The sequence below is a fragment of the Porites lutea genome, chromosome 11 (assembly GCF_958299795.1).
Source record: "Porites lutea chromosome 11, jaPorLute2.1, whole genome shotgun sequence".
In the NCBI taxonomy this organism is placed as follows: domain Eukaryota; kingdom Metazoa; phylum Cnidaria; class Anthozoa; order Scleractinia; family Poritidae; genus Porites; species Porites lutea.
Genome location: NC_133211.1, coordinates 20,169,143 through 20,195,365, shown reverse-complemented (window position 1 = coordinate 20,195,365; position 26,223 = coordinate 20,169,143). Strand labels below are relative to the sequence as shown.

At 39.5% G+C, this 26,223-nt stretch overlaps 3 protein-coding genes across 3 annotated transcripts; all 3 read left to right on the top strand.

Moving 5' to 3' along the window:
• The first annotated feature begins 52 nt into the window (after positions 1–52).
• On the top strand, positions 53–26,214 carry LOC140951883 (COP9 signalosome complex subunit 5-like). The gene is made up of 11 exons (XM_073401254.1): positions 53–247; positions 358–409; positions 2,475–2,657; positions 3,386–3,514; positions 4,071–4,136; positions 4,315–4,400; positions 4,894–5,005; positions 5,466–5,531; positions 6,158–6,240; positions 23,978–24,110; positions 25,955–26,214. The coding sequence occupies exons 1-10, from the start codon at positions 105–107 to the stop codon at positions 24,069–24,071; spliced, it is 1,014 nt and encodes a 337-aa protein (XP_073257355.1). The 5' UTR covers positions 53–104; the 3' UTR covers positions 24,072–24,110; positions 25,955–26,214.
• LOC140951877 (E3 ubiquitin-protein ligase TRIM71-like) lies at positions 10,006–14,396 on the top strand. The gene has a single exon (XM_073401246.1). The coding sequence runs from the start codon at positions 11,315–11,317 to the stop codon at positions 13,562–13,564; it is 2,250 nt and encodes a 749-aa protein (XP_073257347.1). The 5' UTR covers positions 10,006–11,314; the 3' UTR covers positions 13,565–14,396.
• Positions 16,397–18,858, top strand: LOC140951881 (E3 ubiquitin-protein ligase TRIM71-like). The gene has a single exon (XM_073401249.1). It carries the CDS (start codon positions 16,569–16,571, stop codon positions 18,822–18,824), a length of 2,256 nt encoding a protein of 751 aa, XP_073257350.1. The 5' UTR covers positions 16,397–16,568; the 3' UTR covers positions 18,825–18,858.
• Positions 26,215–26,223: the final 9 nt, after the last annotated feature.

Genomic DNA, 26,223 nt, shown 5'->3' with positions numbered 1-26,223 from the left:
CCAGGTCCCCACATTGCTTAAGTGCGATAGGGATTATGGGTAAAAGCGGCCATTTTGTTTCCTCTGCCAGCTGTGCTGTCTCTATCTTATTCGTGTCCAGGAAAATGTCTGGAGGAGATACCACAATGGCTTTTAAGACTTGGGAATTGTCAAACAATATCGAGACAGTGAACAGCGTGGACGAAATTTTCAAGTTTGACCGCCAACAACAGCAAGAAATTCTCCAAGCAAAACCTTGGCAGAAAGAGTGAGTTCCTCTAGTGCAACAATCTTAATAAGAAAGCCTGTAAAAATGTGTTGTTTTTAGTTTATTTTATTTAAGCGAAATTTAAATTTTATTTTATTTTAACTTTTCAGCCCACACTACTTCAAGAACATAAAAATTTCCGCCTTGGCATTGTTAAAAATGGTAGGGAATGTAATATACCATGTCTGGTACATATTGCCACATTTTTTGCTCTAAAGAACTCTGAGATTTGACTCTATCCCTGGAGATTAGCGCGCAAATGCAAACATATTTCCAGTTGTTGCCATGGCTTAGACTGTTCACAGTTCCCTATTTTTGTGTAAGATCATCGAGGTCGAAGACTTTGCATTGCGGGGGACCATCTTAGATGAGTGTCAAATCTACTAAAGGGGTTGTGGGACGATTTGGGAAGAAGCAGGAAAAATAGAGGGACTGTCCTAACATGACTGACACTCGTGCGTCTGGGAGCGTGATAGGAATTTCACACCTTGTACCATTCATCAATTTATTAACCAATTTCTGCTTATGATGAAAAACATACCAGGCACATTTAGCATTGATTTCGTGTGTCTACAAACTTGTTCTTTTGAAACAGTGATTACGATAGAATTACAAGGAAATTTTTCCAAATAACATCAGCAAGCATATACACAGTTGAAACATTTTGCCAATCTAAGCGGCAAGCATGCTTTAATTCTTTAACACTGATTAACCCATTCACTCCTGGAGATTTTGCCGAAAAACGCGTTTTGAAGCTAGTCAAGTGGTTTTCTGGTCACTGTTGTGCTATAAAGAGCAAAAACTTACCACAAACCGGTTTACAGGTTGTACACTTCACGGCCTTCTGATCCAGATGCAAAATTTCAGCTTGCGAAGTTTGGGCATGCGCAGAAATCAAAATTTCGAGATAGTTTTTGGGGTTAAGTGACACAGCAGTCTTGACTTTTACTTTTCACTTTCTCTCCTCCCCTCTTTTTTTGCTTTTCTTGCCTCATTTTTTTCTCTCTTGCTGGGCATTTTGTAGGCTTTGTTTTGGTGGGAAGAGTTGTAAGGAAAGCTTTTAGGATCATAGGATTAGGTGAAAGGAAAAGTAGCTGAGCAATGGAACAAGATTTTCATGGAGATTTTCAGGTCAATGTCACATGGTTTTTTGCTTCTTTCTCCAGTGTCCTTCACTGAATTGTGCTTATTCTGGTATGGTTTGAAAGATCTCTTCACTATGCTCAAGTTAGCAGACAAAGTTGTCCTTGATCGTTAAAACTGATGACGTCACAAAGGGTAGAAAGGACGCGGATCTGCACGGGCGGTTACAGGCGGTTCAGGAGCGAATGGGTTAAAACAGTTAAACCTCCAAATGAAAAGCCAGAAATTTCTGGCACGGTTCTTTGTAGTGTTTCAATTCATTTGGCAGAAACCTTGTTGCTTTTTTCAACACTCCCCAGATGTCTGAAAGTATTGAACATTATATTGAACAATACCCTGGAAAATCCCTTGTGTGTTTGCACAAAATGTGCCTTGCAAATTCTCAATAGCATCAGGTTTTGAAAACAGTATTTGCATACTTGTAAATGGTTTTATCTCATCCCTACTCCATGAAATGTCAAGAAGAGTCTGTCCTGGTTCACATGAATTGAAAATAAATTCTTTTCCCAGTTTAGTGAGCCCAGTCTAGCCACGACTGGAAATCCTCTGCATTTGTTGGCTACTGAAGATTTGTTACTTACCCCACAACTGGTGGGTGCAGCTGACACAGGTCGTTTTGCCCAAAAGTCAATTTCCCCATGAAAATTTGCCTGGAATCAAGTCGATTCACCCGATGTTTGTTTGTAATTCTTTAAGCCTGATGAAAAGGAATAAGCTTGGAAGACATAAGGGTACCAGTTCATGTTTTTTGCTTGTTTCGTGTGATTTCTGCCCAATAAAGTTGAAATCATCAACCAAATGTCCTCCTCTGTTTTATTACTGCAAAAAAGTCACTGAAAAAAATGTTGTGCAAAATATCTATGAAACGTTATTACTGAATTTTAATATATCAAAACTGGCCTATTGACATCAATACCATTGATATTTGCTGATATCGTCCAATTTGGTGGTGTTAACTGGTTATGAAGACTTAGCCACCCAGGGGATTTAAACCAATCAGAAATGGAAAAAATATTTAATATGTAAATTAAATATCATTGTATCAACAGCCACTAACAGTTTTCATTTTCATGTGTATCTCTAGGTAATGCATGCCAGGTCTGGTGGGAACCTGGAGGTGATGGGACTTATGCTGGGAAAAGTTGATGGTGATACCATGATTGTAATGGATGCGTTTGCTCTGCCTGTAGAAGGAACTGAAACAAGAGTGAATGCTCAGGCAGCTGCGTATGAGTACATGGCAGCATATACTGAATCTGCTAAATTGGTGAGGTGTGATCTAAAAAGACTACTGACAAACCTGTATTAAGCGGTCACCCTTTATTAAGCATTCACTTTCTTAAGTCCCCTAAAGCATATTTTCTCTTAATTACTGTAAAACTGACCTGTATCAAGTGGTCACATCTGTTAATGGTCGCAGTCACCTTTTCTGTGGTGTTTTTCTGTTATTTGTTGTTTTCACATCCATTGAACTCTCACTTTCTCAAGATGCAAGTGCAATAGATACACTGAGCACTGCATTCAGTGGTCTAGTTTTACTCTCTTTTCATTTGGCGCAAGCAGAGGTAGAAACACTCTGAGGTCAACTTGTCATGTTATGGATACTACCCTTTGCCACCGTCTATTTTCTTGATCAAGCCTTTGGTTTGTCAAACCTGTATTAAGTGGTCAGTTAACCATTCTCCAAGGGTGACTGCTTAATGAAGGTTTGTCTGCATTGCAGTTTGATTGGAAACCTGCTATTTAATTACACAAAAAGTGAATACTTGACTGATATTCTTGCTCCTCATTAATTTCTGAACCATATGCATGTGAAGGGTTGAAGTTTTGATCAAACAGTTGTACATGTATGGTGCCTGGTGTTTAATCATACAATCAGTTTTCTCCCCCTTTCCTTCTTTCTAAAAAATTCTATTGAATTAGTTTATTTTCTAGTAAGTACAGTATACAGTATAAGTGCCTATAAACGTGATTGTGTGTGTACGTCCATACCAGGTGGGTCGTTTGGAGAATGCAATTGGATGGTATCACAGTCACCCTGGGTATGGGTGTTGGTTATCAGGAATTGATGTTGGAACACAGATGGTCAATCAACAATTCCAAGAACCTTTTGTAGCTATTGTGGTGAGTAAATTCACATTCTTGATATGCAGTCTAGGGTTCCTCATTTTTAAAAGTTGTAGATAATAAAATAATTATTTAATAGTTATTCAAATTTTACGTAAATGAATTTCCATTGCAGGAGAGTTAAAAAACCTTTACCCATGGATGTATAAATTTATATAAGAATAAATTATTAATGATACCTGCGTCCAAGTCTTGTACCATGTTTTATTTAGGGACTTTATAAATGAGAAGCACATCTGTGAAATGATATTTTACATTGCTTTTATTAATACTTACAGTAGTTGCATTGAGTAAGAACTCTAACTTACACTTTACCCTTACAGTCAATAGAGGTTCACATAATGGGCCTGGGAGCAGTTGTTTCTACTGAATAGTTTAAATGCTTGTAATGTAGTAAGAAATAACAAATAGGTGGAGCGCCCTGCTCTCTTGTTTTAAAAAGCGTGATCATAAATGCAGTCATTTGTATATGTTTCCTTGGCTAAATTTACAGTTTCTTCTCTCCTACTTCCAAAATTTGCAATTTTTTTTGTTTTTATTACACATTTTACAGATTGATCCTACACGGACTATTTCAGCAGGAAAAGTAAATTTAGGAGCATTCAGGACATATCCAAAGGTGAAACATTGTCTAGAGATATGTAAATGTCCCGAGAAACGGAGAATAATAATGTCTTAATTTAAGGACCATGTCACCGGGTCAATATTTTCATTCAGAGTATCATTATTTCTTTACTGCACATGATGATGATTATTTTTTTCTCTAAACAAAACCAACTTTCTTATCTTTGTGTCAGGGTTATAAGCCTCCAGATGAAGGACCATCAGAGTATCAAACAATTCCTTTAAACAAGATTGAAGACTTTGGAGTGCATTGTAAACAGTATGTCCTTGTTCCTGTAATTATTGGTCCATTGTACTAGTTCAGGTTTACCAGGCTTGAAGCAAGTATTAAGAAGCAACCGAAGCAAATGATTTTGGGAAAAAGAGTTAAAATAAGTTATTTGAAATAACTCCTAAGAAAAGGTTCTTAAGGGAACCCGAGAAAATTTTATTTTAATTTCACGGGAATTAAGAAAAAACAGGTAAAGTCATCATGCATAAGATTTTTTTTGTGATATTTGAAGCTTTCGTGAAGTTTGTCCTCTCAGGCTCCTACATTAAAGGAACCGTTTGGAGTTATTTCTATCTTATAACTGTCTTATAACATTTATAGCCCCTGAAAAGTGTAAAAACGAATGCAATGCGTTTAAATAATTAAATTTATTATTCTAGTACAAGGTTTTTGTCCACTGAAAATTAAAATTACTCAATTTCCTAATGGATTTCATCTTAAATTATGAAATAAATCATGATTTCAATACTGTCATTTGCAGATACTACTCGTTAGATGTTTCTTATTTCAAGTCATCACTAGACAGAAAGCTTCTTGAGATGCTTTGGAATAAGTACTGGGTTAACACACTCTCTTCTTCAAGTCTTCTTACAGTAAGTACCTTTAGCTTTTTTTTATTATAAAGGTAGCAATAATATAATAAGGATTACATGTAACAGGTTCTGTACATAATGTCTTTTTAATGTAAGATTGTCCTTCATTAATCCTAAAACCACCTATAAAATGAATTTACTTTGAGACACATGAGGTTGACAAACACCATAAATAACTCGTATCTAAAACTTTTCTTATAGTAGATTAAAACATCCTGATCTAAGGTGCGAGCAACTGAACACTTCTGTTCATGAAGTTAGCTGAGCCTAACTTATACAGTAGCTACAAACTTTTATTATTACCAAACTGACGTGAAAAAAGTAAACTATTTGAAAGCATGTTAAGAGTAGAGCTTATGACTATTGGGCCTGTTGTTTTGTTAATGAAATGATAACTATAGATGCTGTGTACTAGCCAAAGTCAAAGTGAGTATGATAATTTTATCTCACCTGTTTTCAGAATGCAGATTATACCAATCATCAGATTGCAGATCTTTCAGAGAAGTTAGAGCAAGCTGAATCTCAAGTAAGAAGCCAAATCAGAGTGAATCATTTGTGCTTGATTGTAAATCACATCCCCAGGGTTGCAGCTCATCTGTCAAGCAGTAGACAGTGTCTGTAGGACACAAAGATCATTAACTGGACAATCTGGAGAATCATGTTTTGGTGGAGATTCTCTTTGTGTGCAAAGTTGATTTTTGTTTTTTTTTTTTGTTTATAAAACTTTCCTCAAGTCAGAAGAGCAATATTTTCTGTCCACCAAAAATAAATACACTGTATGTCCAGAAGTAATTTCTAAATGGGTGAACAGGACTGCGACTCATTGTGTTGAGACTGGGAAATATTATCATGATTGTCCAGGAGATGGGCCCAGAGACTCATAAAAAAGTTTATTTTCAACAAAATTACTGAACATGCTGCATTGCTTGGATGAGAGACACTCCAAAGAGTGTTCTATAACCTCAAATCGTCAAAATAAGATTTATTTCTCAGAATCACAGTTAAGAACTACTTTACTCTGGGATTCAGTGTTCAAGTTTAATCTATTTTCAGACAGCAGACTCATATCAATATAATTAATAGATAGAGAATTTCCGTATAATTTTTTCTTTAATATTTGACTGTTAACTGTTTTTTCGTATCTCCCTGTAGGTTGGTCGTATGGGTAGTTTTATGATGGGTATGGATCAAGACAAGAAGGAAGAAGGAAAGCTAGCAAAAACAACCAGAGACAGGTATATAAAATAATACTTTAATACTTAGACAAGATAACAGATTAACAACTGCTTGTCTGTTTGCTGGTTATTAAGAGCAGTTTCATTATCTTTATTATCTTTGCTACATAGGTCTGTGATCCAGTTTCACTCCTACTATTATGTAACTGTGGGAAATGATTTATGAAAATTTGCGGAGAAAAATCTTAAGTTTCATTTTCTAAAATACAGAAAAACATTATAGCATCATGTAAAAGTGCCGGGTCACTATTGAAAAACTGAAAAAACCGGAAAACGAAACTGGAAACCATGCATGAAAAGTCTGTGGCACTAAGGGTAGGGTGGCCCAAATGAGCCAAAAACGTTAGGCCATGAGAGTTCTTTGTTCTAGCCCTACCTGGAACCGGGATAGGTTGTTCTGATCACCACTCTTAGCCTTTTAATGGATGTTTTCAGTTTCTTGTAAACGCTTACTTTGAATAGCTTCTTGAGAAAGTCTTTGCTACTACTTTTGCTACCACTGGTTGAAGTTTGGGTACAGATGGGTACTTGGACTAGTAATAGCCACCCTTACGCAGTAACCACAAAAATAACACTTTATTGAACTAATCTTCTCCATTTTAAACTGTCTTTTTTCCGACTTGTGTAACTACTCATTGCTACTTGCTTTGTGCTCTGTACACTGGCCAATTGTAGAAAATCCTTATAAATGATTACTGAAGACTCCCTTACGGTCCTGAGTTGCCTTATGTGGCCGGAACTGAGAACAAAGAAAGATGGTTCTTGATCTGTGAGTTTCTACGCGTGCAGAGTATAACTTACTGCTGGATAGCCTACGCGACAAATTACTCTGTTATTAAAACGCAACATGTTAATTTGATATACTATTCAACTGAAGAAATTGTTATAAATAATAATTTATAGGTTTTTAAAGGGGCTGTGTCACGGCAGTCCAGTTCAATTTGTTTAATTTTGCCAGTTACTCGCCCTCAGTCGCTACGGAACTTAAAATAAGCAAAGAAATTACTTGTAAATGACACAAGCAGAGATTCGAGACAACCAAATTTGTCTTCTGAGCATTATTTTTGAAGTTGTAAACGGTAGAGATCAACTTTGAAAAACTGTTAGGCTGAACAGTTTTCAAAAACTCTAATTTCAATCCGTTTCCATCTTCTTCATTTTTGCCCATCCGTGGCATCTGTTGTATCTGTTGTGTTATTTTAACCCTCCTTCAATGTTTTAAGCGGTTATTTTCACGTTTCTCTTAACGGGCATTTTGTAATTACATAATTTGGCTGAATTTCGTGACACAGCTCCTTTAAGCAAAAGCCCCTTTTTTTATTTCGTTTGGCATCTGCGCATGCCCCTGGAACCAATTCTTGTACAGTGATTGCAGTGTTTTATTTTCATTTTCTCTAAGTGTACTGTTTGTTTTGAATGCTACTATGCAATGTACAATGTAGATTTATTATGTTGAATGAGATTGTTGTAACTTTTGTCTCTGTCAGCTGCTCTGTGGGCGAACTCCTATAATGAGACCTTTGAAAAAAAATTCTAAACTCACTACTTCCACATAGTTATGATGTTTCGCAATATTTTCCCTTCAGAATTTCTTCATGTAGCTTACTACCCGGACAAGTTTACTACTCGCATTGAATATCGTGACAGCACTTTTGCATGCTGGCTTCTTAAGTATCTAAATTAAATGGGTTTATGTAGCGAGCAGTGTGTGCTAATATCCGGTCGATGACCTGTTTTTGTTAACCTGACGCACATTGGAGGGCGTAGAAGAAAGCAGTCATTGGATAAATACGTTCGGATCAACTTAAGATCAACAGTAGAAAAAAAAGACTGAGCTGTTCATACAACCGGGGCACTCAACGTAAATTTTCGGAATATATCTGTTTGGAAGACGATTTGAGATCTAGAATTTTCGGAGCATTTGTTGCAAAATTTTTTGCCTGCCTACCTCTCCTAGGATTTTCGAACATCTAAAAAATGGTATAATTGAAATTTTTTAACGGATTCTTGCCCTAAAAAGATCACCTAGAATTTTCGGGAGCCCTTTTTCTGGCTGAAATTTTCGAAAATGTAAGTGTTGATCCCTATAATTTTCGGATCACTAGACTTTCAGCTAGGAAATCCGAACAGATGAAAAATTTTTAGGGCATAAATATATGGCTATATCTACCGTTTAAATACTAAAATACGTTTAACAATGCTATGTTTAAGTGGTTTTGAACTATATTCTCGTTGAGTTCCCCTGATACAATAGCCACTAATGAACATTCGCAAAACTAGGGAACAATTATGGTGTACAGTGATCCGTGGAGTGACTCTTCTTATTCATGATTATCCACTCAACAAAATATATCAACAAAAAAAAACCAAAATAAGCACACTAATAGCGTCTTAAAGTCTGTATTTTTAGGGATAATTCAAAAATTAAATATCTTTTTCTTCCACTGTTCGGGAGCCACAAGACTATCCAGAAGCGTTTCTGATTTTGTCATATTAAATGAGCTTCCTTCAACTCGAAAGGCGCGGCTTGTTTATTCACCTGCAGTCACTTCAACTGTTATTGAAAAGAGTGACAGAGAGAGTAAACGATGGAGCAATCAATCATACCAGAGCAATAATACGTACTCAACAACTCCGAAACCAAGTGTACGTGCCTAACGATAGGCGTACTTTCGAAACTCGCTAAAACGAGGTGAAAGGTCATGTTCATTGCCGGAGGTCTAGGAAAGGGAAAATGTTTACGGTTTCTGCAGATAAAACATTTTTCTAAAAAGGAGCTTCTTTTGAAATTTCCAATCCACGACCAAAGTGTAAATATATATACAGCACTCTAGTGTCATGACTGCATGAAGCCTTGTAGCGACCAAGGTGTGCTACGTGTGATGTCCAGTTAATGGCTCATTGCTGTTGAGTGACGCACATTGTAAGGACTGGGAGTTAACAGGGATTGGATAAATAAGCTGGGGTTAACTAATGGTCATGCATGAACATTAGTTAAATCAGCAGCGAACTGACTGAAAAGCGAGTATCGTGTACTCTAATAAACGAGTGACTCTACATTTTAAGATGTCTCACTGGAAAAAATGGAAAAGTCATGGCTTGTGATCGTTTTCTTCTCTTTCCTGCATTACCTCAGAAGTCCAGCTTCGCGGAGTTCCATCGTTTTATATTTTAAAAGTTACCAAAAAACTGCGCATACCTGCAGTGCTATTATAGCTTCAAATGTCGTTGTTTAGAGATGCAGTTTAGAAAGGAAGCCCGACCAGAAACCAAATCATTAATTAACTTTTAATACGTGTTAAGTCATAAGTACTTATGAATTGACTCCTAGGTTCAAATCATTCGCTGTTAAACGTGTCAACTTAACGAAGCAATCGTCATCGCTAATCATGGTCTATTTTTGAGCCACACTGTCGGCCTTCTTTTATATCAACGCTTAAACGAGGTGAAAAGTCACATTCTTTGTCGTCATAGTTGAGTATCTCGGGAACGCACGAAACGAAAACACCTTGTGCGAATTCGTACAAGAAGATCAAATGTTTTTGTTTCGTACACGCAACACGCAACCAAGTTTTGAATATATTTCCACAATTCATCAGTCATACTGTGTGGCCGTATACACCTGATTCAATAAAGGTTGTTTTGGGCATTGGGCTTTGCGCACTGGGAAAGTTCCTGTTTGTCGGTCTCTCAAGCAAATCATTTTACAGTACACAACGTTTGTGTAGCATTGATTTATGCACATATTTAGCGATATACCGCTACAGATTAGGCAAACGGTAAATCGAGTACATTTACTATAAAACTACAATATAATCAGTTTCACAAACAGATTATCGACAGATTATGTGGGCCCCTGTGCATTAATTTGCAGCCATAATTTCACTTTTTCGGTCGCAGTAACCTTACGATCCGACAACGACGACGTCCATAAACAGGTCACTGAAAAATAGACTCCGCATCCTTTCAAACCATTTCGCGATTTTCCGAAGTCGTCCTGTTACTTAAAAGAAGGGGTTTTAGATTAGAACTGAAGAGAGAGAGGGCAGCGCCCGAGTTCAGACAGAGATGGTAGATTTTATCGCCTTGCCGTTCTCTTCCTCCAAAAAAACTTGAAATTTGGTCATTTCACGTCGTAGTTGTGCAGAGACGGCAAAGAAATGTACAAAAAAGCGTGATGCACGTGCGGAGTTGTTGTTTTGCTTATTAAACCTGTTGTTTTTTGACGTTGCGGTTGCTGTCGCCGTCGTGGTTTCGTAAGGTCCCTAATGAGGAAAGAAGGACGGACGCTCGCGGTCTAGCATTTTTACCTTTTTGTATTTATTTACATATTTATTTTTTGTAATATTTTTTTATCGCAAAACAACATAAAAATACAGGAAATACACTTCCAACTACGAAAGTGGACTGGTAACTTTTTTTATGCTGGACATTTAGTAAGTGATGTGTTTCTCAGTACTTCAAGGTTTTAACACAGATGTTGCGACTACGTAATTTTTAAAATAAAAATAATTGATTTTTTAAAGTTATGGCCAAATATCTGTCAGTCCAAACTTTTAAATCTGCAGACAAAATCCTGAGGTGTTACCATTCAAATTTAACCCGCCTGGCAGAACTTTTGCAAAGTGAATGTGAGTTTTTGGAGGAAACTTCTTACTTTGAATGAGCTTCAATCGGAAGCGAAATGGCTTACTCCGGATTCCAAGCGACGGGGATGATCAAATGGGGGGAAACAATTAATTCCCAAAATCACCCATAGGGCTTCCAAAACAAATGAATTAAGGTTGCGTCGGGACAAGTGGTTGCGTGGGTGGGTTTTGTCTAAAAACTCTAAGATACTGTTTAAACACGATGGCAAACAACAGTGCTAGCTGAAATTTGTGCCCAGTGGGCTCCAATTGAACCAAGTTATAGCGCAGTAATATTTCTCATAAGCTATAAACAACCAGCATTGCTGCCTCAGGGCGTGATTTATGGTTCATTTACCTTCTCCACTTCCTTTGTTTCGCACGCGATACCAATATATAAAAGCGCCGCAACTCCTTTTGTTGATCAATTTAAGTATCATTCCAATATGAATGTGCAGACGTTGTTGGAGAATCTTGATAAAGTACTGACCTGTTCTGTGTGCCATTGCACTTTCACTGATCCAAAGCAGCTGCCGTGCTTGCACACCTTTTGCCTTCACTGCTTAAACGAAATTCTGCGAACGAGCGGGAGCCGATCTACTATTTCATGCCCGGAATGCAGGAAGGATATTCCGGTCCCTGAGAGTGGAAATTTCAGCGAGTTGCCCACAGACTTTCGCATGAACAGTTTGCGCGATGTGCGGGCGATCAAAGAGGGCAAGGAAAATGTAAAATGTGGGAATTGTGAACAAGTCAATGCGCATGGCCAAAGCTTTTACTGTTTCGAGTGTCGTTCTTTCTGGTGCGAGAAGTGTATCGTGGCGCATAACACAATGAAAGCAAGCAAACAGCACAGGTCTCTGGCGCTGGAAGACTTCAAAACTGAAGACTTTGAGTCCGTGTTAAAGCGACCCGAGCGACCTGCGTTTTGCCAGAAGAGAAATCACGAGAGAGAAGAGCTGAAGTTATTTTGCATAAGATGCGTAGTTGCCATGTGTTCCGTGTGTAGTTCGTTGGATCACGAGGGCCATCTTAAAGTGCATATTGAAGACGCAGCCAATGAACGTAGAATGCAATTTAGGTCTGCGATTGAGGAACAGAAAGAGAAGATGCTTCTGAAGAGGAGTAAAATAACCAAAATTAAAGAGATTTGTTCTAAAATGCAAGAGGAAGTCATAAACACGAAACAGGACGTGCAGGGGTGTGTTGACAATTTAGTATCGGTCATCGAAGCGAAGAAACAAGACATTTTCTCACGTATGGAGGAAAAAATGAAAGAATCTAAAAAACGCCTAGAGAACCAACGACGTGAGTTGGAACTTGACTTTCAATGGATTGAGAAAGAAGTCGCGAAGACAGAGTTGCTTTTAAAGGAAAGAACAAGCGCTGAGATTGTGCGGTTAGAAGCAATCTTTCAGGAAAGAGTGAGAGATGACGGAGACACGATGGTTGACTGTGACCTTGAACGTTTTCGTCGACTCTTTTTCAAAGGGAACGAGTTGCTGATGCACATTCTGAACACTGAAGGGATTGGTTCATTCCAGACCTTTCTCAGCGGAACTGAATCTCAACAAACTACTGCTGTAGGAGAGGGTATCACTGAAGCGATTTATGGCCTCGAAAGCGGGTTTGTTGTTACGACTCGAAATTCCGCGGGACAACAGTCTTACGAAAAGTTGGATGTCGTAACATTAAAAATCCAGAACTCTCAAGGACATGACTCCGCGGTCGTAAGTCAAATTCAAGATAACAAAAACGGCACTTACAATATCACCTACTTTCCCAAAGAAATCGGAACGCACGAGGCATCCGTGGAGGTGAATGGGAAACATATTGATGGCAGTCCTTTTAAAGTTCAAGTCAAGTCCAGGCAGTTTAGCCCCCTCTTATCTTTAGCAGGGCATGGCTCTATTCCTGGAATGCTTATCAAACCTTGTGGATTGGCCGTCAATGAGCTAAACGAAATTATAGTAACTGACACGGGTAACAACCGTGTGCAAATACTACGTGGTGACGGCAGCTTTGTCAGAGAATTCGGCAAAGCAAAGAAGGCTTTGATCTTTCCAGCTGGCGTAGCCCTTGATAGATATGGGAACATCTTCGTAGTAGACTGTAACGACCATCGAGTAAATATGTTCAATGGTCAGGGTAAACTCCTTTGCAAGTTTGGCAGCCAAGGAAGCCTTGATCACCAGCTCAACAATCCACACGGAGTATCAGTTGACAGTGACGGAAATATCATGGTGGCTGATTCAGGCAATAAACAAGTCAAGATCTTTTCTTCCACCGGCCAGTTTGTGGATAAATTCGGTGGGAAGGACTTATTCGTCAACCCTTATGACGCTGTCGACAATGACAAACATATTTTTGTGTTAGACAGAGGTGATCACTCTATCAAAGTGTTCAGTAAGGTCGGGTGTAAGAGTAATTACCTTTACAAAATTGGTGGGGAAGGGGATGGAAAATTCAAGGAACCCTGGAGTTTGTCATTCAACAACGTAGGGCATCTAATGGTCTGTGATTCATACAACCACAGAATTCAGTTGTTTGAACCGGGCGGGAAGTTCTTAGCAAAATTTGGAACGAAAGGCGAGGGCAAGGGGGAGTTTAAGAAACCGACCAAAGCAGCTGTTCTTCGTGACGGTAAAATTATTGTCTCCGACTTTCACAACCACACTATTCAGGTGTTTGAGTAGGGATTTATTACCCAAAGATGCATGTGAAATATCTGGCCAATGGCTGCATTTTTCCTCGTGCGTGTAGATATTATAATAAAGTTTGAACCACACGGGATAGTTAAAATATCTTGAACAGTAACATCTTACGGCATCATCCTTTAACCGAAACAATTAAACTCGTTTGTTACGAAGGTAGTTCTACAGTTTTTTTTGGTTGACATTTTATCTATAAATTCCATGATACTATTTTTTCGTTGAAGATATTGTCTAAAGTTGATAATGCATTGTTCTGCCCTATGACGGCGTTATTTAATTAGCTAGCAATATGCCAATCATGTTCGGTTGACCAAGCAAATTCTGATATTGAAATTTATCTCTTTTTTGCATGTGTATTATTTGCAGTCGAAGCTCACTTAGCGGACATTATTGCTTCAAATAGACAACTCTACATACGGCCGCCATGGCAAACCCTGTTTAATTCTGTTAATTGAACTTTACGCTTGCAGGAACCAATCCCTTAAGCGGCTAGCATAGTCCTGCTGTAGACACTTGGCCTACTTCCTTAGGGCACGGGGCTTCGACTCACTTCATCTTATCCTGTGTCGTTTTGTTACCTTTTTTTTTGGATTTTAGAGTAAAGTGTACTTGACCAACGGTTCCAGGGATAACATCAAATTGATAACCATGTAATTACACTAACATTACTTGACTAAAGGAATGAATCACAATGTCTTTTTTGTAGCCACTGAGGCGTGTAAAATTGGACCTCGTTTGTTGATAAATAACATGCATTAAGTAATTCCGCCTGTAAATTGAAATCTTTGAATAAAGACTGTCTTATTGTAAAAAACTGTGGTAATTTGTTTTTTAGGACAATCGATATGTGGTTCCCCCACTGTGTGCCCTTGAATTTTTTTTCATGCGTGGAATGCTGGTATGTTTTGCAGGGGTTTTGCATTGTCTTGAGGACATACTTCAGCTTGTTTTGCGGTTTCCCACAACAGAAAGATCTGTCATGCTGTGTTGCGATAACAGCTTAACGATTGGAAAAGTACCGTGCGAGCAGATATTTCTCTCTTACATGGCTTTCAGCTCAAGGGGGGGGGGGGGGGGGTAGGGGGGGAGCACTTGGGTATTTTTTGGGTGGGTATGTGCCGCCCGGGACTCCAAATTGGCACCCCGTTCTAAGAAAAATTTCCTCTACAATTGATACCCCGTTCTAGAAATGGGCCAATTTTTTATACTCTGTTCTAGAAAGTACTTATGAATTGACTCCTAGGTTCAAATCATTCGCTGTTAAACGTGTCAACTTAACGAAGCAATCGTCATCGCTAATCATGGTCTATTTTTGAGCCACACTATCGGCCTTCTTTTATATAAACGCTTAAACGAGGTGAAAAGTCACATTCTTTGTCGTCATAGTTGAGTATCTCGGGAACGCACGAAACGAAAACACCTTGTGCGAATTCGTACAAGAAGATCAAATATTTTTGTTTCGTACACGCAACAAGCAACCAAGTTTTGAATATATTTCCACAATTCATCAGTCATACTGTGTGGCCGTATACACCTGATTCAATAAGAGTTGTTTTGGGCATTGGGCTTTGCGCACTGGGAAAGTTCCTGTTTGTCGGTCTCTCAAGCAAATCATTTTACAGTACACAACGTTTGTGTAGCATTGGTCCATGCACATATTTAGCGATATACCGCTACAGATTAGGCAAACGGTAAATCGAGTACATTTACTATAAAACTACAATATAATCAGTTTCACAAACAGATTATCGACAGATTATGTGGGCCCCTGTGCATTAATTTGCAGCCATAATTTCACTTTTTCGGTCGCAGTAACCTTACGATCCGACAACGACGACGTCCATAAACAGGTCACTGAAAAATAGACTCCGCATCCTTTCAAACCATTTCACGATTTTCCGAAGTCGTCCTGTTGCTTAAAAGAAGGGGTTTTAGATTAGAACTGAAGAGAGAGAGGGCAGCGCCCGAGTTCAGACAGAGATGGTAGATTTTATCGCCTTGCCGTTCTCTTCCTCCAAAAACACTTGAAATTTGGTCATTTCACGTCGTAGTTGTGCAGAGACGGCAAAGAAATGTACAAAAAAGCGTAATGCATGTGCGGAGTTGTTGTTTTGCTTACTAAACCTATTGTTTTTTGACGTTGCGGTTGCTGTCGCCGTCGTGGTTTCGTAAGGTCCCTAATGAGGAAAGAAGGACGGACGCTCGCGGTCTAGCATTTTTACCTTTTTGTATTTATTTACATATTTATTTTTTGTAATATTTTTTTATCGCAAAACAACATAAAAATACAGGAAATACACTTCCAACTACGAAAGTGGACTGGTAACTTTTTTTATGCTGGACATTTAGTAAGTGATGTGTTTCTCAATACTTCAAGGTTTTAACACAGATGTTGCGACTACGTAATTTTTAAAATAAAAATAATTGATTTTTTAAAGTTATGGCCAAATATCTGTCAGTCCAAACTTTTAAATCTGCAGACAAAATCCTGAGGTGTTACCATTCAAATTTAACCCGCCTGGCAGAACTTTTGCAAAGTGAATGTTAGTTTTTGGAGGAAACTTCTTACTTTGAATGAGCTTCAATCGGAAGCGAAATGGCTTACTCCGGATTCCAAGCGACGGGGATGATCAAATGGGGGGAAACAATTAATTCCCGAAATCACCCATAGGGCTTCCAAAACAAATGAATTAAGGTTGCGTCGGGACAAGTGGTTACGTGGGTGGGTTTTGTCTAAAAACTCTAAGATACTGTTTAAACACGATGGCAAACAACAGTGCTAGCTGAAATTTGTGCCCAGTGGGTTCCAATTGAACCAAGTTATAGCGCAGTAATATTTCTCATAAGCTATAAACAACCAGCATTGCTGCCTCAGGGCGTGATTTATGGTTCATTTACCTTCTCCACTTCCTTTGTTTCGCACGCGATACCAATATATAAAAGCGCCGCAACTCCTTTTGTTGATCAATTTAAGTATCATTCCAATATGAATGTGCAGACGTTGTTGGAGAATCTTGATAAAGTACTGACCTGTTCTGTGTGCCATTGCACTTTCACTGATCCAAAGCAGCTGCCGTGCTTGCACACCTTTTGCCTTCACTGCTTAAACGAAATTCTGCGAACGAGCGGGAGCCGATCTACTATTTCATGCCCGGAATGCAGGAAGGATATTCCGGTCCCTGAGAGTGGAAATTTCAGCGAGTTGCCCACAGACTTTCGCATGAACAGTTTGCGCGATGTGCGGGCGATCAAAGAGGGCAAGGAAAATGTAAAATGTGGGAATTGTGAACAAGTCAATGCGCATGGCCAAAGCTTTTACTGTTTCGAGTGTCGTTCTTTCTGGTGCGAGAAGTGTATCGTGGCGCATAACACAATGAAAGCAAGCAAACAGCACAGGTCTCTGGCGCTGGAAGACTTCAAAACTGAAGACTTTGAGTCCGTGTTAAAGCGACCCGAGCGACCAGCGTTTTGCCAGAAGAGAAATCACGAGAGAGAAGAGCTGAAGTTATTTTGCAGAAGATGCGTAGTTGCCATGTGTTCCGTGTGTAGTTCGTTGGATCACGAGGGCCATCTTAAAGTGCATATTGAAGACGCAGCCAATGAATGTAGAAGGCAATTTAGGTCTGCGATTGAGGAACAGAAGGAGAAGATGCTTCTGAAGAGGAGTAAAATAACCAAAATTAAAGAGATTTGTTCTAAAATGCAAGAGGAAGTCATAAACACGAAACAGGACGTGCAGGGGTGTGTTGACAATTTAGTATCGGTCATTGAAGCGAAGAAACAAGACATTTTCTCACGTATGGAGGAAAAAATGAAAGAATCTAAAGAACGCCTAGAGAACCAACAGTGCGAGTTGGAGCTTGACTTTAAAAGGATTGAGAAAGAAGTCGCGAAGACAGAGTTGCTTTTAACGGAAAGAACAAGCGCTGAGATTGTGCGGTTAGAAGCAATCTTTCAGGAAGGAGTGAGAGATGACGGAGACACGATGGTTGACTGTGACCTTGAACGTTTTCGTCGACTCTTTTTCAAAGGGAACGAGTTGCTGATGCACATTCTGAACACTGAAGGGATTGGTTCATTCCAAACCTTTCTCAGCAGAACTGAATCTCAGCAAACTACTGCTGAAGGAGAGGGTATCACTGAAGCGATTTATGGCCTCGAAAGCGGGTTTGTTGTTACGACTCGAAATTCCGCCGGACAACAGTCTTACGAAAAGTTGGATGTCGTAACATTAAACATCCGGAACTCTCAAGGACATGACTCCGCGGTCGTAAGTCAAATTCAAGATAACAAAAACGGCACTTACAATATCACCTACTTTCCCAAAGAAATCGGAACGCACGAGGCATCCGTGGAGGTGAATGGGAAACATATTGATGGCAGTCCTTTTAAAGTTGAAGTCAAGCCCAGGCAGTTCAGTCCCCTCTTATCTTTAGCAGGGCATGGCTCTATTCCTGGAATGCTTATCAAACCTTGTGGATTGGCCGTCAATGAGCTAAACGAAATTATAGTAACTGACACGGGTAACAACCGTGTGCAAATACTACGTGGTGACGGCAGCTATGTCAGAGAATTCGGCAGAGCAAAGAAGGCTTTGATCTTTCCAGCTGGCGTAGCCCTTGACAGATATGGGAACATCTTCGTAGTAGACTGTAACGACCATCGAGTAAATATGTTCAATGGTCAGGGTAAACTCCTTTGCAAGTTTGGAGGCCAAGGAAGCCTTGATCACCAGCTCAACAATCCACACGGAGTATCAGTTGACAGTGACGGAAATATCATGGTGGCTGATTCAGGCAATAAACAAGTCAAGATCTTTTCTTCCACCGGCCAGTTTGTGGATAAATTCGGTGGGAAGGACTTATTCGTCAACCCTTATGACGCTGTCGACAATGACAAACATATTTTTGTGTTGGACAGAGGTGATCACTCCATCAAAGTGTTCAGTAAGGTCGGGTGTAAGAGTAATTACCTTTACAAAATTGGTGGGGAAGGGGAAGGGGATGGAAAATTCAAGGAACCCTGGAGTTTTTCATTCAACAACGTAGGGCATCTAATGGTCTGTGATTCATACAACCACAGAATTCAGTTGTTTGAACCGGGCGGGAAGTTCTTAGCAAAATTTGGAACGAAAGGCGAGGGCAAGGGGGAGTTTAAGAAACCGACCAAAGCAGCTGTTCTTCGTGACGGTAAAATTATTGTCTCCGACTTTCACAACCACACTATTCAGGTGTTTGAGTAGGGATTTAGAGCGGTTTTCACTTGACTGTCGAAAGTAATTGGTTTTGGTTTTGGTTTTGGTTTTGGTTTTACTACGCCCTTTGGTTAGCTAATGTATTTACTTAGGTTTTGGTTTTACGACAGTCAAGTGAAAACCGCTCTATTACCCAAAGATGCATGCGAAATATCTGCCCAACAGCTGCATTTTTCCTTGTGCGTGTGGATATTATAATAAAGTTTGAACCACACGGGATAGTTAAAATATCTTCAGCAGTAACATCTTACGGCATCATCCTTTAACCGAAACAATTTAACTCGTTTGTTACGAAGGTAGTTCTACAGTTTTGTTTGGTTGTAATTTTATCTATAAATTCAATGATACTATTTTTTCGTTGAAGATATTGTCTAAAGTTGATAATGCATTGTTCTGCCCTATGACGGCGTTATTTAATTAGCTAGCAATATGCCAATCATGTTCGGTTGACCAAGCAAATTTTGATATTGAAATTTATCTCCTTTTTGCATGTGTATTATTTGCAGTCGAAGCTCACTTAGCGGACATTATTGCTTCAAATAGACAACTCTACATACGGCCGCCATGGCAAACCCTGTTTAATTCTGTTAATTGAACTTTACGCCTGCAGGAACCAATCCCTTAAGCGGCTAGCATAGTCCTGCTGTAGACACTTGGCCTACTTCCATAGGGCACGGGGCTTCGACTCACTTCATCTTATCCTGTGTCGTTTTGTTACCTTTTTTTTTCGATTTTAGAGTTAAGTGTACTTGACCAACGGTTCCAGGGATAACATCAAATTGATAACCATGTCATTACACAAACATTACTTGACTAAAGGAATTAATCACAATGTCTTTTTTGTAGCCACTGAGGCGTGTAAAGTTGGACCTCGTTTGTTGATAAATAACATGCATTAACTAATTCCGCCTGTAAATTGAAATCTTTGAATAAAGACTGTCTTATTGTAAAAAACTGTGGTGATTTGTTTTTTAGGACAATCGATATTTGGTTCCCCCACTGTGTGCCCTTGAATTTTTTTTCATGCGTGGAATGCTGGTATGTTTTGCAGGGGTTTTGCATTGTCTTGAGGACATACTTCAGCTGGTTTGCGGTTGCCCACAATAGAAAGATCTGTCATGCCGTGTTGCTATAACAGCTTAACGATTAAAAAAGTACCGTGCGAGCAGATATTTCTCTCTTACATGGCTTTCAGCTCGGCGGGGGGGGGGGGGGGGGGGGGGGGCACTTGGGTATTTTTTGGGTGGGTATGTGCCGCCCGGGACTCCAAATTGGCACCCCGTTCTAAGAAAAATTCGCCCTAAAACTGATACCCCGTTCTAGAAATGGGCCAATTTTTTATACTCCGTTCTAAAAAGTTTGTAAATTGAAATAGCCCCGTTTTTTTTAAAAAGATATTTCTTTATTTGTTCGACTTATATATCAAATAAATGCTTCTTCATAATCAGCAACAATTTTAAGCAGAAGATAAAGCCGTGATCCACAATTTTTTATACTCCGTTCTAGAAAACGCCTCTGAAATGGATACCCCGTTCTAAATCAGGAGCTTCAAAATCACGACCCCGTTGGGCGGCACATACCCGTATAGGTAATGTATGGGAGTGCCCTCCCCCCCCCCCGGGCCCACAATAGAAAGATCTGTCATGCCGTGTTGCTATAACAGCTTAACGATTGGAAAAGTACCGTGCGAGCAGATATTTCTCTCTTACATGGCTTTCAGCGTTTACGAAGTCGCTCGCGTCGCTTGTCAGCCGTCGCAATTCAAGACTGACAAGCGACGCGAACGACTTTGTAAACGCTGAAAGCCATGTAAGAGAGAAATATCTGCTGGCAGGGTATTGGAAAAGGGGCACGGTACAAAAAGCCATACTCAATCTATTTTTATTTCTGTTTAGCTTGAATTTAACCGGTTAACGAAAACTCTCTGGTTACTAGGTTGATCATTTTGTATATGTGCACCCGGATGAACTTCCACACGTAGCTTATCTTTGTTAAAATCATTAGAATCATAGACTAATTTTATAGATTTGCAGTTAGGTCAGTTTAAGCCAGCGATTTGCGCTTGAAATTGTATCACCTAATTTACAGTTGGCAGAAAGCCTTAGTTCCGGGTTTGTGAACTTGCATAGTTTGGTTGCTGAAACAGTGTTGTTAAACCTCGTTATTTGGGACCCCCACTAATTGAAACTTATGCCCCTTTCCCGTGGGAATTCAGGTTAACGGGAGTCTACAGTAAAGCTCGATTACCAGCCCGCTGCTCTGGAAATGAGCCCGCGCTCCTTCCCCGAAAGGAGGGAGGGGAGGGACAAGACTTTACCCGGCGAGAGAGGAGAGAGCAGTGGAAATCAAGCCTACTCATGACTACCGTGACTTTTTGGTTTCTCTACTTTTGGAAATATTGTTTTGGAACAAACGGAACGCCTGAAGATGTAGTCCTGCCTTCCGGGTCGGAATTCGTGAACTGTTTCTTAAGGCTTCTTGCTATTTTTTTTGTGAATGAGAATTATTTGTTCAGTCGTGAACGCAAGTGCCAAACAGAATTTCCCAGACGACAGTGCATGGCCTGAGACAAAAGATACGACTAGAGGGAGGAAAGAAACTAATAGAAAGAAATGCGTGGTAATTGCTTCGAAGATATCAGCCAATCTTATTTTTTTTAGACTTTGTACGTACAGAATAGACACTGTAATGCCGGAAGTTGAACGATAAAAGGCGATCTGGGACGCTGGAAAAACTGCTCAACCAGCAAGAGCCTCTAGGAAATGGCGCGGTGTGATAAACGATATCCGCTCTACTATTTTCGATAGCGATGTATAGTATAACTACGTGTCTGGGACCTCAAATTTGTTGTTTAGTTCGTAACCTCTCTTTAGCCTGACACTTCCGGGCCACCTCTAGCTATCTGCTTGGGAGTTGTGTCCGTCTTATAGAGAAGAGCTCAGTATCAGGACAAACAAATGAGCTACTAATCAATGAATGTTCGTCTGGTATCTGCTTAACTAAGGTGTCGCTGGTTAAAAAAGGAAGACAATGAAAGTGTCTCCGCCTCTTTCGTTGTTCCAGCACCCTAAATTTCCGATAACTTTATCTATGTGAATCGTGCACGTTGTGTTGCCATTTTAGTAGTTCTTGTTACCTCGGATAAATAAGCGCACAATTGACTGATTAATAATAGACATTTTTGATTTGCCACAGGCCGCTGCTTTAAAACGATGGAAAATCAGCCGCAGTCAATAAAAACGCAAAAAAATACAAAAAAAAACGAATATCTAGCCATCTTGACGAAACAAGCTTGGTCAACAAAGGATTAATTCAGTTGCCAAGAGAACCTTTTTCCTTGCAGGGTCAAGGAGGGATATCCCGACCCTCGGGTAAAGATGGTCCAATCTTGCCCGCTTGGGTAGCCAATATGAAAAAAAGGGTTCGCTTCATCTTGCCTGCTTGTTAAGCCAGCCATGTGATAAATTCCCGTTTTGGCTTGGGACAAAGCAAAAACAATATGACTAGTGTAAAATTTATTTTACCGAGAATCACTGATATTAAAAAACCGGTTGTGTGACAAGTTCACACAACGTGAGAGGTAACACCTTTCCAAGAAACGATTGATAGCGTTCAATACATTTGAAGTCTCGGGTAGTGCTGGTGACAGTCGCAATTTTGTCAAGTGTAGCACGCATTAGTGCCATTGATACGGGGAAAAATAAGGGTGCGTTCCTTTGAGGTAATCCGGATCAGGATCAGTGATCCGAGATCACTCGGATCATGGTAGATGAAATGAACCGATGAATCCACTCTGGACAAGGGTTCATCGGTTCATTTGATCTATCATGATCCAAGTGATCTCGGATCGCTGATCCTTATCCGGATCATCCCAAAGGAACGCACCCTAAGACGCGAACTTTCCGTACAAAAGGAAGCGAAGACATGACTGATAAATGGTAGAATTTGGACGCGCTTTCGTATGAAAGGCGCGTATTATTTTTCTTCTTATAAATGGTATTTACTAACCTGCGTCGTAGACGTAATTTAACGTTGGTTGGTAACTTCTGCGAAGCAGCGCCGAGATCCTTGTTGTGTGCCGCCAACAGACTTAACGAGTTACCTAAGACTTGTGCTAGCGCGTTTTATTATTTGTACAATATCCGGCACATTAGGAAGTATTTGTCTCGTGAGTCCACCGAGAGGCTTGTTCACCCGTTCATCACAAGCAGGCTTGACTACTGTAATGGTTTATTGTACGGTGCTCCTGAGTATCAAATTAAGAAACTTCAAAGAGTCATGAATGCCAGTGCTCGATTGGTTTACTGTGCACCTAAGTATTGTCACGTTACTCCTTTGCTAAGAGAACTCCACTGGCTACCAGTGCGCTTGCGCGTAGATTTTAAGATTCTCCTTGTTACATTTAAGATTCTTCACGGTGTTGCGCCTAGCTATCTTAAGGATCTTGTCTCTGTCTTACCGGTCTCACGTTACCAACTACGCCGTAACAATAATGGTATATTGTTACAAAGACCTCGGCTAAGAACGAAGAAGACTTTGGGAGATCGCGCGTTATCGCTGGCTGCCCCCTTTTTATGGAACAGTCTTCCTCTGCCAATTAGACAGGAAACATCAATCGACTCTTTTAAACGCTCTGTTAAAACATATTTATTTAAAAAGGCTTTTAGTTAGATTATTTATTTATTTATTTTTTATTTTTATTATTTTTATTTTTTTAATATTGTAATGTTAATATTGTAATATTGTAATTTTACCGGGTAATTTTACTGGTTTTAATTTAGTTATTAATAATATTGTAATGCGCTTTTGAGTATTTTTATAGAAAAAGCGCAATATAAGTATTAAATATTATTATTATTATTATTATTACCTGAAGGGCGTCTCGTATTTCCTTTTAATCTGATTGGCAATTCGACAATAGCTTTTTTGAACAGGCCAATCATGGCGCGTAGTCAAATCCTGGTACATAAGTGAATTCCTAGAACAAGTATTTCGGCGCAGTTTCGCAGACGGACTTCACCAGAATTTAGTTTCGTCCGTGGCGCAGGCTAGGTATTCACATGACCGTTGTAGCATTGTCTTCAGTGGACAAAAGCACAGGTTTCAATGCTAAACTTTCTTTTTTTTTCCCCACATTTCAGCTCCAAGACTTCTATTGAGGCAATCCACGGCCTGATGTCCCAAGTGATTAAAAACAAACTTTTCAATCAAGTCGGTGGGAAGGAAACAACATGACGGAAAAATACCTAACCAGTGAATCTGAAATCTTACAAGGTGATTGTATGAATTATTCTTATGCCTTTCCTTGACCTTGGGTCAAACTTTTGCATGTTTAAGGAAACAATGGGCTTTGAAAAATAGCCGGAGCTGTTCACTTGCGCAAATTTTCTTTCAAATCGAATGAACCGTAGTTAGAACTCAGGGTGCGTTTTTAGAACTCTCTGTACTGCGCTAATGATGTTGACTGTTGTTTGGATGACTTCCGGCTTGAAACTTGGAACGTAAAGGCAAGCTGTTTTCCAGTTACAATCGTCAGACATGCCTAGTCATTCGTGGTCAAGAGCAAGTAATGTAGTGATTTAAGTGTACAAATATAGAAGAAAAATTGGACACTAGGAAGAGTGTTTCGTGTCGTAAATCAAACACTTACTGGTAAATAAGATGGTAAAACGAGACTCAGCAGAAACATTTTTGAAATTTCGTTTAAGTTCTGGCCCAGGTTTAAATCGGGTCATGGCAACTGCAATTATTCGCGTTTTTTTTAAACTTCATTGCGTTTATTCCAACTCGCTCACTAGATCGTTCTCGCATTCCTCTGAACAAAGGCACCAGCTCAAGGCTTGGGTGATAAATTACATTGACCTCGTTTCGTTGTCTGTGCTTACTGGAGCGGAATGCCGGAGAGCTCCATTTTTTAAATGTTGCTGATCTTTTCTGCGGTGAATTCTTAGGTACGTCACTCAAATTCGTCTTCGTGTGTTCACGCCCTACACACAACGCCGTACTAGGAAATTTCACGTCGTAGTTATGCAGCGATAACGAGTGAATGTTCCGGAAAGTGTGATGCACGAGCAAAGTTGTTGTTTTTCCTTTACTAAACCTATTCCTTTGTTGACGTCCCACTGTCGGTTGCTTTGACGTTCCCTTTGGCGTCGTTGTCATGGTTTCTTAAAGGGGCCGTGTCAAGGCTGTGTAGTTCATTTTGTTAACAATAGAGAGATTAAGTATCGCTTTTACGGCAAACGTGAGATTCAAGTTGAGGAATTTTCAGAAAACAGCTTAAAACAATTCTTATGGATAGAATTGGCGTGAATCCACCGATTTTCGTGTCGTTATAATGAATGGTAAACGACAAGTCAATGGAAAACTTGGTCACGTGGTACAAATTCACATTTGCCGTTTGCGGTAAACGCGATGCTTGATCTCTCTAGGAGTTGATTTCCACTGACGCGTTTTTGGCTATGCACGTTAATGCACGTAAATTTTAATCATGTAATTAAAATAGAGGCAAGATGAAAAGTGTTGAGCTTAAACAAGAAGTTGAGCGAGGTTCAACTTTTACGCGTACGAGCGACCTTTACGCACGTACGCACGTAAAAATTACGCGACACTGGAAATCAACCCTAATGCCTATCACGCCGCGTCCGTATTCGTAATGAAATGTGAGAAATTACTTGTGAATGACAAAATCAGAGCTTCGTGTCAAACAAACATGTCTCTCAAGCATTAAATCAAACGTTACAAATATCAGGTATGAAGGTTGATAAAGTGTTTGGTTAACAAGTTTTCAAAAACCACAAATTGCAATCCGTTTATATCATCTTTACGTTTGTCCATCCGTTCCTCTTTTTTTATTTGCTCAGTTATTTACATCTTATTTTCATTTTCTGAGCGGTTATTTTTATAATAAATAAAATGATGTGTGTGGAGAGAAGAACTCAGGAAAGAAATTCTGAGTTCTAGATGGGAGTTGAAGCCACTACCTTCCAGACACTAGTCGGATGCTTAAACTACTGAGCTACTAAGAACTCTAGTGATGAGCAGGTCATTTGTGGGCTGACATAACGACTGCTTCTCGCAATCATACAGCTCCTTGAAGCTTTCTTTTTACTCTTCAGATGCAGTTAAAGAAAGAAAGATCCTGGGAGCGCTGTTGCCATCGCGACAGAGATGATACGTCGGTTGCCATGGATACAAGTACTTAAGTAGTTAACAGTGTTCGTTAATTTATAATAAACATTAATAAGCGAATTTAATCCTTGCGAAAAGAAAAGAAGGTTATGGTTTTGTTGGGTACGACTGTTAGAAATTGACGTGTAAATATGTTTTTTAGATTTTTTGCATTCTTTGTTGTATTAAATTAAGCTGTCTCAAGAAACTTGTGTTT